We start from the raw sequence: 15,012 nt of genomic DNA, 5'->3' as shown, positions 1-15,012 counted from the left end.
GCACGGCCACTGCCTCCGCCGGCTCCTGAGCCACCTACGCCTCCGCCGCCTCCTCCGCCTAGCATCTGCTCCATCATCTCTGTGTGTGTATATGTGTATGTGTATATGTGTGTTTGTCTGTGTGTGTGTGTATGTGTGTGTGTGTGTTTGTCTGTGTGTGTCTGTGTGTGGACAAGCGCTTGGCACGGGCCCCAGTACGTGCACTGGCAGCTTGCAACACACGGACCGCGACCCAAACCCACCGCGACCACATACGCCCCCCCCCACGTCCTTCGACCTCCCCAGCCGTGCACACACCCTCCAAGCACCATAGGAAACTACCCCCACCCCCACCATCACCACCACCACCCGCTGCCCCAACCTCGCAACCCGCCCACCGCCACCCTTCCGCCGCCCCACCGTCCATGCGCTGCCGGGCCGCCGCCTCCGCGGCCAGGCTCCTCTCCCGCTGCGCCGCCATGGCCTCCAGCAGGTCGTCGGCGCCAGGCAGCTCGGCGTCGTCATCGTCGTCATCATCATCAGCAATCACGTCATTGTGGTCGTCCAGACGCTACGTGCGCACGACAACAAGGAAGCATGGAAGAGGAGAGACTCAACGGAACGGGCTAAGATGAGCGGGTGACATTGTGGAGCGGGTGGCGGTGGTTTTGCGACAACGCAGCCGGCATTGTGAGGACGAGGGAGGGGGATTGGCATGGAGTGGGGGCGGGGAAGATCATCGACATTCGACAGGCGAGCGATGCGGCCGGTGCCGTGATGCGTGTGGCGCCGGGGGGACGGCATGGAGTGGAAGCGAGTAAGATGTACAGGTGAACGATGGGGCTGATGCGTGATGCGTGTGGCGGCGCCGCACTGCTGTTGACCCAGATGACCCAGATGACCCAGATGCACGTCGGAATGCCTTGAGGGCGACATAAAGGGTTCCAGATCAACATGTGGTGCGTGCAGCCTGTGTGCAGCGCCTAGCAGCCGTCTGTGTGCGGCACGGTGTAAGTCCCGCCGGCAGCTCCCACCTCCGCGGGTCGCGACGCAACGCGCCGGCTGCCGCCGCCGCCGCCGCCTCCCGCCCCGGCGCGCGGGCCTGTTTCAGGCACGGCCGTAATGGTGTCAGGAGAAGTCAAGGTGGGTGCCGTATCTCAACGTGGATAGGTGGTGGGGTGGGGGCGGCGGGCTAGGGCCCGCAGAGCAGCACGCGCGCCGCCCACAGCACCCTTAATTCACACATGCCCGGGAGTAGGTGACTCCACCGCTCCACCGGGCTGACCCCTGCCAGCCTCCGCCCCTGCCAACACGGCCAGGTGCGCCCCCGCCCCCGCCCCCGCCCGCGCCCGCGCCCCAGCTCCCGCCCCCGCCGCCAATCCACCCAACCAGCCCAGACCGCTCCCAGCCAGCCAGCCACCCACCCGGCGGCAGCTCCTGCCCCAGCGACGCCGCGAGCGCGCGTTGCAGCTCCTCGTCTTCGTCCCCCACACCGGCAGGCCCCGAGCCCACGCCCCTGCCCACGCCGCGGCCCGTCACGCCGAAGACGCCGCCGCCGCCCCCGGCTGTACCGCCGCCGTCGCCGCTGCCGCGCGTGCCTGCTGCTGCTTCCCCGCCTTCCACGCCCATGAGATCGTCGTCATCGTCGTCATCAGGACCGGATCCGGATCCGCCACGTGTCCCGGCTCCGCCGCCGCCGCCGCCGCCGCCTCTGGCGGCGGCTCCGCCGCCGGCCGCTGGCGGGGCCTGGTTGGGCGCGGGCGGGTGCTCGAAGAAGAACTCGACCGCCCGGTTAAGGTCATAGTTGCACTGCATCCATGTGTTTGGTTGTGTGCACGGAGAGGGGAAGAATATACGCGTGCGCTTATGTGGCTGTGTGGATGTGTGAAAGCAGCAGCTTGCAAATGACAACAAACCGCGGCGCGACCACGAACGCTGCGGCTTCAGTTGACACGCAAGTAGCACACGCTGGCCCCCGGTTCTGGTGTGACAACGCCCGCGCCATCCATCGACCCTACAGCCCGGAAAAGTTGGCTGATCGGCGATATCAGCGAATAGCGACAAAGGCGGACCGGGCCGCTAACCACCTGGGCCTAGGGCCCTAGGGCTGCTGCTGCCGTCGGCTGCTGCGGGTGGCCGCCCCACAGTGCCCAGGCCCGACCCCCCGGGTGCCAGCGCTCATTCGCGTTATAGAGCTCGGCCCGAAATGCACCTAGACGGTTCGCCCACGGCGGCTGCCACTTACCGCGCTAAGGTAATGCTCCGCTACAAGCTCGCTCGCACCCGTGATTCCCGCGAATTCTGTCAGCAGGTCGGGAAGATTCGCTGGCTCCTCAGCCATTTTCTTCAACAGCTGCTGGCCAGGGCTCTCGTTATGGTTCAGCAGATTGTCAGGGTTCGCACGGACAAACGTACAGCCACGGGTTTCAGCCTAATGCAGCTTTGATGTATGACGTGTGTGCTTAACGTAAACACAAACTGGAGTTCCAGGTCAAAGCGATCGGTTCCCTCCCGCCCAGCGATGGATTTCGTATGTTTTCGCGCGATGCCCAGAAATGCCTTCCAATTTTGAAACATTTTTGACATTACGATGATGTAATTCCAGCCCGACACAGTTGCCCACGGGAATTTTATTACGTGGCGTGTGCTCGAGGCAAGCTTCGGCTTTTCCTTCAATACCGATCAAAATGCCATCATGTAGAGCGGGCTGTGCCCAGCCAACAAAGGGCTGCTGCGCCGGCACTGATTCGCGCGCGCCTGTTCCGCGGCGCCCCTCGGACAATAGTATATGGGCCCCGACTTGCGAGGTAGCCGAGGAAAAACCTTGCTGCTCCAGCCGTGCACGCGCGAGCATTGACTCGTCGATTGGCGCGACACTGTCGCAGAGCGGCACCGCTGCCGCTGCTAGCGCTGTCCAGCCCATCAGCAAGCCCGGCTGCCAATGCGGCTGTGGCGATGGAACGCCCTGCTGCTGCGGCACGGTCACGATGCGGCTCGCCAACTACGACCCCGCGCTGAATCCGGACGAGTTCTTTGAGCTCTGCCGCTGCGATTGTTCAGACTGTCGTTGCAACAGCGCGGAACAATACGCAAAGGTGCGGAATTGGCGTGCAGGGGCGAAGGGCGGGGCCCGTATTCTGCACCAGCGCAGAGGGGGTTCCTTCGAGAAGGAGAAGGATTCTAGGACCGGCCGAACCGCAGCGCATGCCATGCATTTTGCACGGACGAGCTGCATCGCATGCTAGTTAATGCCAAGCAAGCCAGCAACGTTTTCCCGGGGGCAGGAGCCCAAGGGGCTGCAGAGAGGGCCGCAAGCACGCAGCCACACAGCCTGTCCTGGCTCCGGGGCAAAAACCCGCAGCCCCAAACTCGCACAGCCCCCACACCTCCTCCAACACATGAACACCACCAACCATGCCAACCCCCACGCGCGCTGCAAACCCCCCTCCCACGCATCTGACACGCACCTGACACGCAACCCGCCCACCCCCACAGGCCGCCTTCCCCGACTCCGGCCTGCCGCCGCCCGCCTTCACCTTCCGCTACGCCGCCAGCCCCGCCCCCGGCGCCCCGCCCCCCGCCGCCTCCGCCCGCCCGCTCTCCCCGCCGTCCCTGGGGTCTCAGCACCAGCAGCAAAACCAGCTGCCGCCGCGCAGTCCCAGCAGCGGAGCCGGCGGCGGCAGCCGCGCAGATGCCGCCGCCGCCGCCGCCGCCGCCGCCGCCACTGCGGCCCGGCGGCGCAGCCTGGCACGGCAGCTTCTGGTGGAGGCTCGCAGCCTGGGGGTTGCGGGCGTGCAGGTGGACGGCCGGCGCGGCGTGGTGGAGGTGTGGGCGCGGCCGGAGGACGGCGCCGGCGGCGGCGCCTTCGGCAGTAGCACCGGCACCTTCGGCAGTAGCACCGGAGCCTTCGGCAGTAGCAGCAGCAGCGCCAGCCTGAGCAGCAGCGCTCCCAAGGCGCTGCGCTCGGCTCTGGCGGGACTGCTGACGAAGCTGGGGTTCGGGGCGGGCGCGCCGCCGGGCGCCACGCCCTGGGCCACACCCGCCGCCACGCTTGCGGTGACGCCCGCCGCCACGCCCTCTGTCAGCGGAAATGGCTTGTGAGTGTGCACCCGGGCGGGGTAGCCGTGACTGTGGGGGTGGGGCTGCGAAGGACGGCGAGGCGGGACGGCGAGGGGATAAGCGAGGGCAAGAACAAGGGATGGGGAGAGGAGGGTTTGGCCAGCGCCGCGCCAGGGCAGCACCATGGTTACCACGTCACGTACCCTGCTTGCTCGTTACCCTGCATATCGTCGCGCATCACCCCATCCCATGACCGCCGCGCCTCCCTCCGTTGACCCGGCTCGCCACCACAGGGCGTCGCTGGACGCCCACCACCCGCACGCCTCGCCCACCGCCTCCGCCGCCTCCGGCACCAACGCTACGGGTGTCGCCGCCCTCCTGTCCCCGGGCCACCCCGCCTCCCACCCCGCCCCCACCGCCGCCGCCTCCCTCGCTCACCCTGTGATGGTCATTGAGGACGAGGCGCCGGCCGAGCTGGCGGGAATGGCGGCCCTGGCGGATGCGATGGCGCCGCCTGCGCCCTTTGGGTCGCCGGCGGTGGCGCCCGCGCACCTGGCTCTGAGCGGCAGCGGCAGCGGCAGTGGCAGCGGACGCGATGGTGGTGGTGGTGCTGCTGCTGCTATGGGGCCGGGCCTGACGTCGGCCTTCGCCGCGGCGTCTGCACAACATCCACAGCCGCAGCAGCAGCCGCAGCAGCAGCCGCAACAGCCGCCACAGGCAGGCGCGGCGGCGGCGGCTCTGCTGCACAGCCCCCGTGCCGCTGGCGCCGCCCCCGCCCCCGCCACAGCCGCCCCCGCCGGCCCCGCCTCCCGCGCCGCCTCCCGCGCCGCCTCCCGCGCCGCCTCCGGCGCTTTAGCGCTCCCGCCCTCGCTGCTGTCCGGCCTACCGCCCATCCTGCGCACCGCGCACTTCCACGTGACCGGCATGACCTGCGCTTCCTGCGTGGCGGCGCTGGAGGCGCAGCTGGGTCGGCTGCCGGGGGTGGGCGGCGTGAGCGTCAGCCTCATGACGGAGCGGGCGGCGGTGGACTACGACCCGGGGGTCGTGGGGCTGCCGGAGCTGCTGGACGCCATCGAGGGCTGCGGCTTCGAGGGCGCGCTGGCCACGGAGGGGCAGCAGGAGCCGGGTGAGGGGGGTGGGAGAGGGTGTGTGTGGAAGGGGTGGGTGTGGTGTAAGAGTGTGGGTTTGGGTGTGGGTGTGTAAGAGTGTGGGTGTGGGTGCCAGCCGTTTACGCAGGACGGAGTGAGTTAATGGTAACAGCGGGTGCTATAGGAGGGGGAAGGGATGGAACTCCCCCTTCATCTTCACATGAATGTAACTCCCCCCTCCCCGCCTCCCCCCATCTCACTAATCCCACCAGGCGCTGCCCGCCTGGCCATCCGCGGCATGACCTGCGCGGCCTGCAGCGGTGCGGTGGAGGCGGCGCTGCGGGCGCTGCCGGGCGTGACCGAGGCCAGCGTCAACCTGCTGGCGGGGCAGGCGGCCGTCAAGTACGATCCGGGCGTAGTGGGTGAGTGGGGTTTAGGGGGAGGCGAAAGGGGAGGCGAAAGGGGAGGTTTGGGTGGGAGGAGGGGTTGGCAGGGGAGGGTAGGAGGATGGGTTTGGGGGTGGTAGGGGGAGGGCTGCGAAGAGGACATGCGTGCGTGGGTGGCGGAGGGGTTGGGGTTTGTGGTTGGGGTTGAGATGGTGTGTGTGGGGGGGGGGGGAGTTGCAACAGGATTGTAAGCAGTCTAGAATGAAGAGCATCTAGTAGGACTAGCAGCTGGCAGACGCGCCGCATGACCCACTCACACCTTGACAGCATGCACGGCTGCCCCCACCTCATTCCCCACCCCACACACACATCCTGTGCCGCTGTACCAACCATCTTCGCAACCCCCACCCTCCCCTTAATCAGTCATGAATGTAACCCCCCGCCCCCTACCTTTGTACCTGGCTACGACTTCACTTCGTAAACTTAATGCATGTCGCCCCCCACCCACCCACCCCCCAGGCGGCCCGCGCGACCTGATCGAGGCGGTGGAGGCGGCGGGCTACGGCGCGGCGCTGTGGAAGGAGGGGCAGGACGACGCGGGAGGAGCGCTGCACGTGTGAGTGTGTGCGGGCGCAATGGGCCTGCGGGTTTGTGTGCGTGTGTGTGGTGTTATGAGGGCTGTGTGCATGTGGTCGTGAAGTGCCTGGGATGGCCCTCGCCTGTGCCTTACCTTGGCGAGGGGGGGGGGGGGGCTGCTCTGCGCCTGCGATGCCTCGTCGCCCTGAGCGCACCTCCTAGCCCACTTCCATGGCGCCCGCCCCGCCGTGCCCACACGCCTCCCGACCTCCCACCACACCCCCGAACACAACCCCCCCCCCCGGATTCCCCCACCTTACCCACCTCACCCACTTCACCCCACACCCCGCACCTATATAATCCCCCCCTGTGCTCCGCTAATTTGGCTTGGTTCGACTTAGTTTGGGCTGGTATTTACAACCCCCCATTCCCCCATCACCCACAAACACTCCTTCACCCCCGCAGCCACGAGGCGCTCAAGTGGCGGCGGCAGCTGCTGGTGTCTCTGGCCTTCTCGGCGCCGCTGCTGCTGTTGGCCATGGCGGCCATGCTGCCGCCGCTCATGGAGCCGCTGGGTGAGTGAGAGGGAGGGAGAGAGAGGGAGTGAGGACGAGGGATACACACACACACACACACACACACACACATATGCCCTCTTCGTCACCACGCCCACCCAACCCCCAACTGCAAACCCCCCAAACTATTCCTGCCCACCCATGCACCCACCCTCCTTGCCCCGCCCTGCCGTATCACAAATGTTCCCACTGCCCTAACCTGTCGACCTTGCAATCCGCACCTGAACCCGCCTGTCAACCCCTGCCGGACCACTCCCGCGGACATCGGTAACAACGCGTCTGCCATACTACTTTACCTGGCTACGCCTTCACATCTTGAATTATCATGAATGTAACCCCCGAACACTCCCCCCCTCTGCAACCCCCCGCCCCCGGCACCTACAGAGCACGGCTGGCTGGTGTGCGGCCGCGTGCCAGCGCTGTGGCTGGTGGAGCTGGCGCTGGCGGCGCCCGTGCAGTTCGTTTGCGGCGCGCCCTTCTACAGGAGGTGGGGGCGCGTGTATGCGTGTGCGCGTGTGTGTGTGTGTGCGTGTGTGGGGGGGGGGGCACAACAGTGTGTGCGTGCGCGTGTGTTTGAGTGTGGGTATAATACTTTGATGCCTCACACATCTCACGTCCTCACACGCCTCTCGTCCTCCCTCCCTGCCTGTCTCCCCTCACCCCTTCCAGCGCCTTCGCCTCCCTCCGCCACGGCGCCGCCAACATGTCGCTGCTGGTGGCGCTGGGCACCAGCGCCGCATTCGGCTACAGCCTGTGCTCCATGCTGCTGGCGGCTGTAGCAGAGGGCGGCGGCGGCGGCGGCAGTAGCGAAGGAGGCGGAGGCGGCATGGGCGGCGGCGGCGGGGGCGGCGTGTACTTTGAGACCAGCGCCCTGATCATCACGTTTGTGCTCATGGGCAAATGGCTGGAGGTGCGTGTGTGGGGGCTGGGGAGGGTTTTGAATACAAGGAAGGTGTGGGGGTGTCGAGGTAGGGTTTGCAGGCGCGGGTGAACGGTCGGGGCTTCAGGAGAGGAAGCTGGGTCACACTATATGCGGTTGGCTCCGACCGCCGCGGCCGTTGCATCGGCATTCCCCAACCGCCTCCTTCCTACTGCACTTGTTTTACTACACTACTCCATTCTCCCTCCTCTCTCTCCCCTCCCCCTCCCCCTCGTTTGATCACGATTTCGTCTGCAGTCTAAAGTGCATCCTGTACCGTTTTTCCAACCATCTTTGCAAATCCCCCTCCTCTCCTCCCCCCCACCTCACTGCTCAGTCCAACGCCAAGGCGCGCACCGCGGACGTGGTGGGTCGGCTGCTGGGTCTGGCGCCCAAGACCGCCACACTACTGCGCGTGGACCCGGGCAGCGGGCGCACGGTGGCGGAGAGGGAGATACCCGTGGAGCTGGTGCAGGTGGGTTGCAATTATGGTTGGGAAAGCAACACAGGATGCACTTAGGTGGTGTGTGTGTGTGTGTGTTGGGGGGGGGTGTAAATATCAGCCCAAGCTAAACCAAAGCCAACGGAAACGAGCGGAGGACAGGGGGAAGTGGAAAGCGGTTCACGTGGAGACGGGTTAGTTGGGTGGGTTGGGGTCGTGCGCACGGGCAGCCGTCATGGGGTTATGGGGGTGAGCAAATCACAGTGAGCACAGAGCCGGCCTGTGTATTGCACGCCAGCGCTCTCCATCTCCCCGACCACCACCCCCACCCCACTGGCTACGACTTCACTTCGTAAACTTAATGCATGTAACCCCACCCCATCCCCCGCCCCCCCACGGTCCTGAAAGACCTGAACACACATCGGCGCCCACCTCCTGTCTGGCTAGTGGCACCCCACCCGTACCCGCCCCTCCCCCCGCGGACATCGGTAACGACGACTACTGTGCACCTTTGTACCTGGCTACGACTTAACTTCGTAAACTTAATGCATGTAACCCCCTCCCCCCCCCCCAGGTGGGCGACATCCTGCGTGTGCCGCCCGGCGCCGCGGTGCCCGCGGACGGCGTGGTGCTGGCGGGGCGCAGCGGCGTGGACGAGAGCATGGTCACGGGCGAGAGCCTGCCCGTGCGCAAGGTGGTGGGAGCGCAGGTGGGCGCAGGGGGGCAGGGGGAGTGGGGTGGGGTTTGGGTTTGGATGTGTGGGTTTGGGTTTGGATGTGTGGGTTTGGTTTTGGTTTGGATGGGTTTGGGTTTGGTGTTGGGCGGGTGGGCAGGGGCGGGGGACAGACGGTGGCGTTGGGGTTGCGGTGAGTGGCACCTCGTCATCATCGCCCTGCAGCACCTTTGGCGGCACGGTTATGGCGGCGTTGCCGCTGCGTGTGTTTATTGGGTGGCGGTCCACTGCCCAGTGCCATTGAGTGCAGCCCTTCTCAAGACTGGACCTCACGCAACGCCGCGCGCGCTCGCTCATGCTCACACTCGCGCTCACACACACGCCTCTTGCACCCTCACATCCTCACATTCTCACATTACACGCACCTTTACCTTTCCCGGCCGCAGCTGATCGGCGGCAGTGTGAACGGCGAGGGCGTGCTGCACATGCGCGCGGCGGCGGTGGGCGGCGACACGGTGCTGGCCGGCATTGCGCGGCTGGTGCAGCAGGCGCAGACCAGCAAGGCGCCGGTGCAGGTGTGTGAGGGGTGCGGAGGGGGGGGGTTGTAAATACCAGCCCAAATTAAACCAAAACCAACGAACACGAGCGGAGCACAGGCAGAGGCGTTAGTTGCAAGCGACAATTCTTATGGGATGGGGGCCGATGCATCGTGGAGCAGCAGGGCGAGCGGCGCCGGCGAGGAGTGTCGCCGCCCGGGCTCTGTGGCGCGCACAACAGCACAGGACAGGCACGCGGAGACTACAAACGAATGCCACGACTTACCTGGCGACCAGGAAAGCAGCCCCGACACCAGGCAGGGAGCTTCGGGCCAGAAGCGCGACATGCGGTAAAGGGGAAAGCGTCGCTTGCATCCCCAGCATGATCTGGCCCTCCTTGATCACGTTCGATCACGATCACGTTCTCGATGGTGAAGTTGGCGGTCTTGGACACGGCCTGAAAAATGCCGTAGGACGAGTATACCTGGCCGGACCAGATGCTGCCGTACCCGCCTTTGGCGAAGGGCGCGGACATCTTGAGCACGTGAACGGGCGTGAAGCCGCTCTCAAGCACGTCAAAGGGCGCGTGCAGAGCGGTTTCACGTCCTTTTATGTGCTTGAGACGTTCACGCCCTTCGCCAAGGGCGGGTTTGGCATCATCTGGTCCGGCCACGTATACTCGTCATACGGCATCTTTCAGATCGTGTCCAAGACCGCCAAGGACCCCAAATCCACCTTTGAGACCGCCAACGCGATCAAGGAGGGCCAGATCATGCTGGGGATGCAAGCTACGCTTTCCCCTTCACCGCATGTCGTGCTCATGCACTGCCGTCGCAACTTGTTTGCCATGTGCTTGGGTCTGTGTGGTGCAAGGTGGTGGGTGGTGGGGAATGAGGGGCTGGGGATGTGTGGGGTGCGGCTGTGGGGTTGGGGTGGGCGCGTCATGCTGCGCCAAGGCCCTCAATCTCCCTCCATTCCCCCAACTCCCCCCTTCCTTAACTAGTCATGAATGTAACCGCTCAACTCCCCACACACACAACACACACAGGCGGTGGCCGACTCCATCGCCTCCTACTTCGTGCCTGCCATCGTGCTGATCTCCCTGCTGGTGCTGCTGGGCTGGCTGGCGGCGGGGGCGGCGGGCTGGGTGCACCCGGGCGACCTGCCGCCGGGCGTGAGTGTGCGGCTGCTGGCGCTGCTGCACGCCATCAGTGTGGTGGTCATCGCCTGCCCCTGCGGTCTGGGGCTGGCCACACCCACCGCGGTCATGGTGGGCACGGGCGTGGCGGCGCGCATGGTGAGCTGGAGGGGGCCGGGCGGGCGGTTTTTTTGGGGGGTTACATTCATGATTAGTTAAGGAAGTGGTAGACGGTAGACCATCTTGCGGAACATGAAGCGTTACCGACGATGTCGACCAGCTCCTGGCTCCAGCTCGAGCTCCAGCTCCAGCTCCAGCGCGTAGACCCTCCGAAGTAGTGTTCCCGTTTGATATAAAGCTGCTGCATAGCCTGACACGACCTAAGTTCGCGGCGGCACGGCGACACTACTACGCGCGACTAGTCGCGATCTACGGACGCTCGCCGCCCTAATAGCTTTCCTACATACCCCGGCGTGTACTCACCTGCGGCGTGGCATTGGAACCCACGCCGCGTGACGTCCAGACATCCATGCATAGCAAGAAACGGGAGGGCGAGGTGAGAGGCAAAAGGCAAAAGCAAAGGAACCTAAACGCTATGGCCGCCGCGACGGGAATGGACGCGCGCAAACGCTAAGTAGGCCACGGCATTGGACCCATGCTGGCATGGGGAGGGGGGGGGGTTGGGAGGGGTTTTTTCTGGGGGGGGGGGGGTTGGGAGGGGTAGTGGAAACACAAGGATGGGGGCGAGTTGGGGCGGGGTGGTGGTTGGGAGGGGTTGAGGGGTGGTAGTTCATTGGTGAGGGGTGGTGGTTGGGAGGGGCAGGAGGCGGCTGGTGGTGGGATTGCCTGTCAAGCGCAAGTGGGTGTGCGGCAGGCTGAGGCAGGAGGCCGCGGTGCTGGGTTTTCACCACCCGCCGGGCCGCCCGCTGTGCTCCTCCATCGCCGCACGTGCGCCTCCACACACGCACACACGTACTTCAGCGCTTTACTCTCCTTGTTGCTCTTTAAAGAAACCACATTTCACTCCTCAACTGGCACCCAGGGCATCCTGATCAAGGGCGGTGCCGCACTGGAGCGCGCCCACAACACACGCGTGGTGGTGTTCGACAAGACCGGCACACTCACACGGGGCGACTGCGCAGTGCAGCACCTCATCCCGCTGGATCCAACGACCGGTGCGCCGATGCCGGAATCCGGATCCGACTTCGTACCTGAAACCGCAACCGCAACCGCCGAGAGTACGGCGGCGCCGCACTGGCCACGCCGCGAGCTGCTGTGCCTGCTGGCGGCGGTTGAGTCTTCCTCGGAGCATGTGCTGGCGCGTGCCGTCGTGTCGTACTGCGCCGTAGACCTGCTGGCGGCCGAGCCGCCAACCGCCGCCGGAGCCGCAACCGCAACCGCCGCCGGCACGCGCGCCGCCGCCGCCGCCGTGGCGGCGCGCGACGTCCACGTGCGTGACTTCACAGCGGTGCCAGGCCGCGGCGTCACAGCCGTCGTGGAGGTCACGCCGGCCGCCGCGGCGGCGCTGCGCGCCGCCCTAGGCGCTGCCGCGCCGGCGGCGCTCCGCGGCGGCGGCGGCGGCGGCGGCAGCTGCTGTGGCGGCGGCGGCGCCGCCGCCGCCACTGGCGGCCCGGTTTCGTTGACCGTTGCGATTGGCAACGCGGCGTGGATGGCCGAGAACGGTGCGGAGTTGGCGGGCGGCGCGGCGGCGGTGTTGCGGCGGCTGGAGCGGCGGGCGGGGTGCACGGTGGTGGGCGTGGCGGTGGGCGGCGTGGCGGCGGCGCTGGTGGCGCTGAGGGACAGCGTCAAGCCCGAGGTATGCGTGTGTGCGTGTGTGTATGTGTGCGTGCGTGCGTGCGTGCGTGTGCATGTGCGTGTGCATGTGTGCTCGAGTGCGAGTAGCGACTGGGTTGCCCACAGGCCGCACCCACGCGCTGTGTGGTTTTGTGGTGGGTGCACGTGCGCTCCCGCTTTTTACCTCTCGCCAACACACACACACACACACACACCTGCCCACCACCCCTGTCTCACGCGCACCCGCTCTCACACACGCGCACAGGCCCGGGCGGTGGTGGCCACGCTGCGCCGCATGGGCATGGACGTGTGGATGGCCACTGGGGACTCCAGGTGCGTGGGTGGGTGTGGGGGGTGTGGGCGTGTGTGTGGTTGTGGGTGGGTAGGTGGGTGGGTGGGGGCTCCAGCGTCAGGGGGGGGGGGTAGCCATACATGCGAACGGTGTGTGCTGAAGATGGAAGTGCCGAGGGGGCCTCTCCTCGCGAGTCACGGGTCACGGGCCACAGCAGTGCGGGCGTGTGCACGCTTTCCCCCGGCCACCGGCAGGGCGGCGGGAGCATATCCACACGCCGGATGCGCCACTACCCTTGACTGCATCCCACACCTCCCTGCCCTCACACCCACCGTCCTGCCCCCCCCCCACATATCCCCTGTTGCGCTCCCACACCTACCCGCACTTACCACTTACCAACAACAACGCCGCTGCATGCAGGCGTGTGGCTCGAGCCGTGGCCGGCGAACTGGGCCTGCCGCCCCGCCGCGTGCTGGCAGAGGCGACACCCGCCGCCAAGCTGGAGCTGATCCGGCAGCTGCGGGCCGGCGGCGTGGAGGTCGGCGGCGGCAGTAGCAGCAGCAGCAGCGGCAGTAGCAGTGGGGGTGGCGGCGGAGGCGGCGGAGACAGTGGCGGTGCGGAGGAGGCGGCGCCGGTGCAGCTGCAGGTGCTGTCGGAGGACGAGGGGGAGGAGGAGGAAGGGGAGGCGGAGGGCGGTGCGGCGGAGGCCGGCAAGAAGCCGCCGCCGCCGCCGCCGCCACACGTGGTGGTGCGCGTGCTGGACACCACCGCCGCCGCCGCCGCCGCCGCTACTGCCACGGGTTATAACTGTACGGCCGTGTCCACCAACGACAACGACCTGACAGCACCACTGCTGCCGCGGGCCGGCGGCGGCGGCGGCGGCGGCAGGCAACAGCGCAGCAGCGCCGCCGCGGCCAAGGCCGCCGCCGCCGCGGGCGCCGGCGGCGGCGCCAGCTGCTGCGGCAAGCCGCCGCTCAAGGCCGCTGCTGCTGCAGCCAAGCCGCGGGTGGTGGCGATGGTGGGCGACGGCATCAACGACAGCCCGGCTCTGAGCGAGGCTGACGTGGGGGTGGCCATTGGCGCCGGCACGGACATTGCCATGGAGGCGGCGAGCGTAGTGCTGATGCGCAATAACCTGGAGGTGAGCAGAGGGGTTTTACGGTTTTTGTTGATGGGGTTTTGAGGCGGTAGTTTTGGGTTGCGAGCGTTATGGATGGGCTGCGATGTTTGCGAGGTTTGGCATAGGGGTTGTGGGGTGGGTACGGTATGGGTTGGATTGTCTGAGGTGTAAGCGGGATCTTGCATTGGCGATGCCCCCCCCCATCCCACCACCATCCCACCACACACACACACACACACACACACACACACACACACACACACACACACACACACACACACACACACACACACACACACACACACAATCCACTGCGCAACGTTTTCCTTGTGCTCTTTAACACACAATCCACTGTCCTACGCGTAATGTTTTTCTTGTGCTCTTTAACACACACCCATCCACACAGGACGTGGTGGTGGCCCTGGATCTGTCACGCGCCGTGTTCCGCCGCATCCTGCTCAACTTCGCCTGGGCCTACGGCTACAACGCCGCCGCGGTGCCGCTGGCGGCGGGCGCGCTGTGGCCGCTGACGCACGCGCTGGTGCCGCCCTGGGTGGCGGGCGCCGCAATGGCGCTCAGCAGCGTCAGCGTGGTGGCGAGCTCGTTGGCGCTTAAGGGATATCGCCGGCCGGCGGTGCGGGAGTAGTAGCGATGCGGGAGGAGGGCGGGAGGAGGGCGGGAGGAGGGCGGGAGGGCGGGAGGAGGGGGGTTGAGGAGGAGGAGGAGGGGGGGGGGTTTAGGAGGAGGAGGAGGAGGAGGAGGAGGAGGAGGAGGAGGAGGAGGAGGAGGAGGAGGAGGAGGAGGAGGAGGGCGGGAGGAGGAGCGCGGGGGGTGGAAGGGGGGGGTCTTGTGGACGGGCTGTAGTCTTGCAAGCAAGCCAGCAGGCGATGAGATATTGCATGGATGGATGTGTGGGAGGATGGATTTGGCGATACTGTATTTGTTCGGGACTCGGGGAGGAGCAGTACTGTGGCGTCGTACAGCCTTCGCTGCACTAGTGCACTGGGCCGCCCGGCCCATCCGGAGCTGTAGCAGGGCCCAAGCAAGGGAAGCAGCAGGTAGAGCACTGGGGCGCCCCGGGCGTGTGTATGCTTTATGTTGAGGCCGGCGGTGGGCTGTTGTGTTGATGGACGCGCGTGTATTGCCGGACCTGCTGAAAAGGATGTAACGGCGCCTCGATACGACATGCCAACTCCGGCGTGTACCCTGTCCCAGCAGCACACCCCTGGCCAGCCTGAGCTCAACCCGCTGCACTTGGAGGGTGCCAGTGCAGGGAGCATGGAAATTGTCTGGGGCGGCATGGGCGCCGTCACGCTTCGTATTTCTCAGCTGTGGTGCTCCCCCATTACTGCTAAGGCGTCGCCATATCGGTGCACGACGATTCACAAGTGCGGCAAGGGCCGTGGAGGCTTGGAACGTCGTTCGGGGGACATGG

The 15,012-nt window shown here is 66.4% G+C and overlaps 2 protein-coding genes across 2 annotated transcripts in view; one reads left to right on the top strand and one right to left on the bottom strand.

The window, feature by feature from the left end:
* CHLRE_09g406416v5 (uncharacterized protein) overlaps nucleotides 1–2,566 on the bottom strand; it is a 4,172-nt gene extending 1,606 nt beyond the window's left edge. The window contains exons 1-5 of the mRNA XM_043066174.1: nucleotides 2,225–2,566; nucleotides 1,404–1,788; nucleotides 1,014–1,081; nucleotides 400–550; nucleotides 35–79 (exon numbers count right to left, since the gene is read on the bottom strand). Coding sequence (XP_042921470.1) covers nucleotides 35–79; nucleotides 400–550; nucleotides 1,014–1,081; nucleotides 1,404–1,788; nucleotides 2,225–2,320 — 745 coding nt within the window. The 5' untranslated portion in view covers nucleotides 2,321–2,566. The remainder of the gene's footprint in view (nucleotides 1–34; nucleotides 80–399; nucleotides 551–1,013; nucleotides 1,082–1,403; nucleotides 1,789–2,224) is intronic.
* Nucleotides 2,567–2,676: 110 nt separating this feature from the next.
* CHLRE_09g406400v5 (uncharacterized protein) lies at nucleotides 2,677–14,757 on the top strand. The gene is made up of 16 exons (XM_043066173.1): nucleotides 2,677–3,074; nucleotides 3,475–4,076; nucleotides 4,332–5,164; nucleotides 5,399–5,548; nucleotides 6,032–6,128; nucleotides 6,554–6,663; nucleotides 7,048–7,150; nucleotides 7,333–7,573; nucleotides 7,920–8,057; nucleotides 8,599–8,733; nucleotides 9,144–9,272; nucleotides 10,282–10,530; nucleotides 11,414–12,187; nucleotides 12,431–12,498; nucleotides 12,878–13,598; nucleotides 13,984–14,757. The coding sequence occupies exons 1-16, from the start codon at nucleotides 2,967–2,969 to the stop codon at nucleotides 14,221–14,223; spliced, it is 4,698 nt and encodes a 1,565-aa protein (XP_042921469.1). The 5' UTR covers nucleotides 2,677–2,966; the 3' UTR covers nucleotides 14,224–14,757.
* The last annotated feature ends 255 nt before the right edge of the window (nucleotides 14,758–15,012 follow it).

Source organism: Chlamydomonas reinhardtii, chromosome 9, assembly GCF_000002595.2.
Source record: "Chlamydomonas reinhardtii strain CC-503 cw92 mt+ chromosome 9, whole genome shotgun sequence".
Taxonomy (NCBI): domain Eukaryota; kingdom Viridiplantae; phylum Chlorophyta; class Chlorophyceae; order Chlamydomonadales; family Chlamydomonadaceae; genus Chlamydomonas; species Chlamydomonas reinhardtii.
This window is presented reverse-complemented; position numbering and strand designations above follow the sequence as displayed.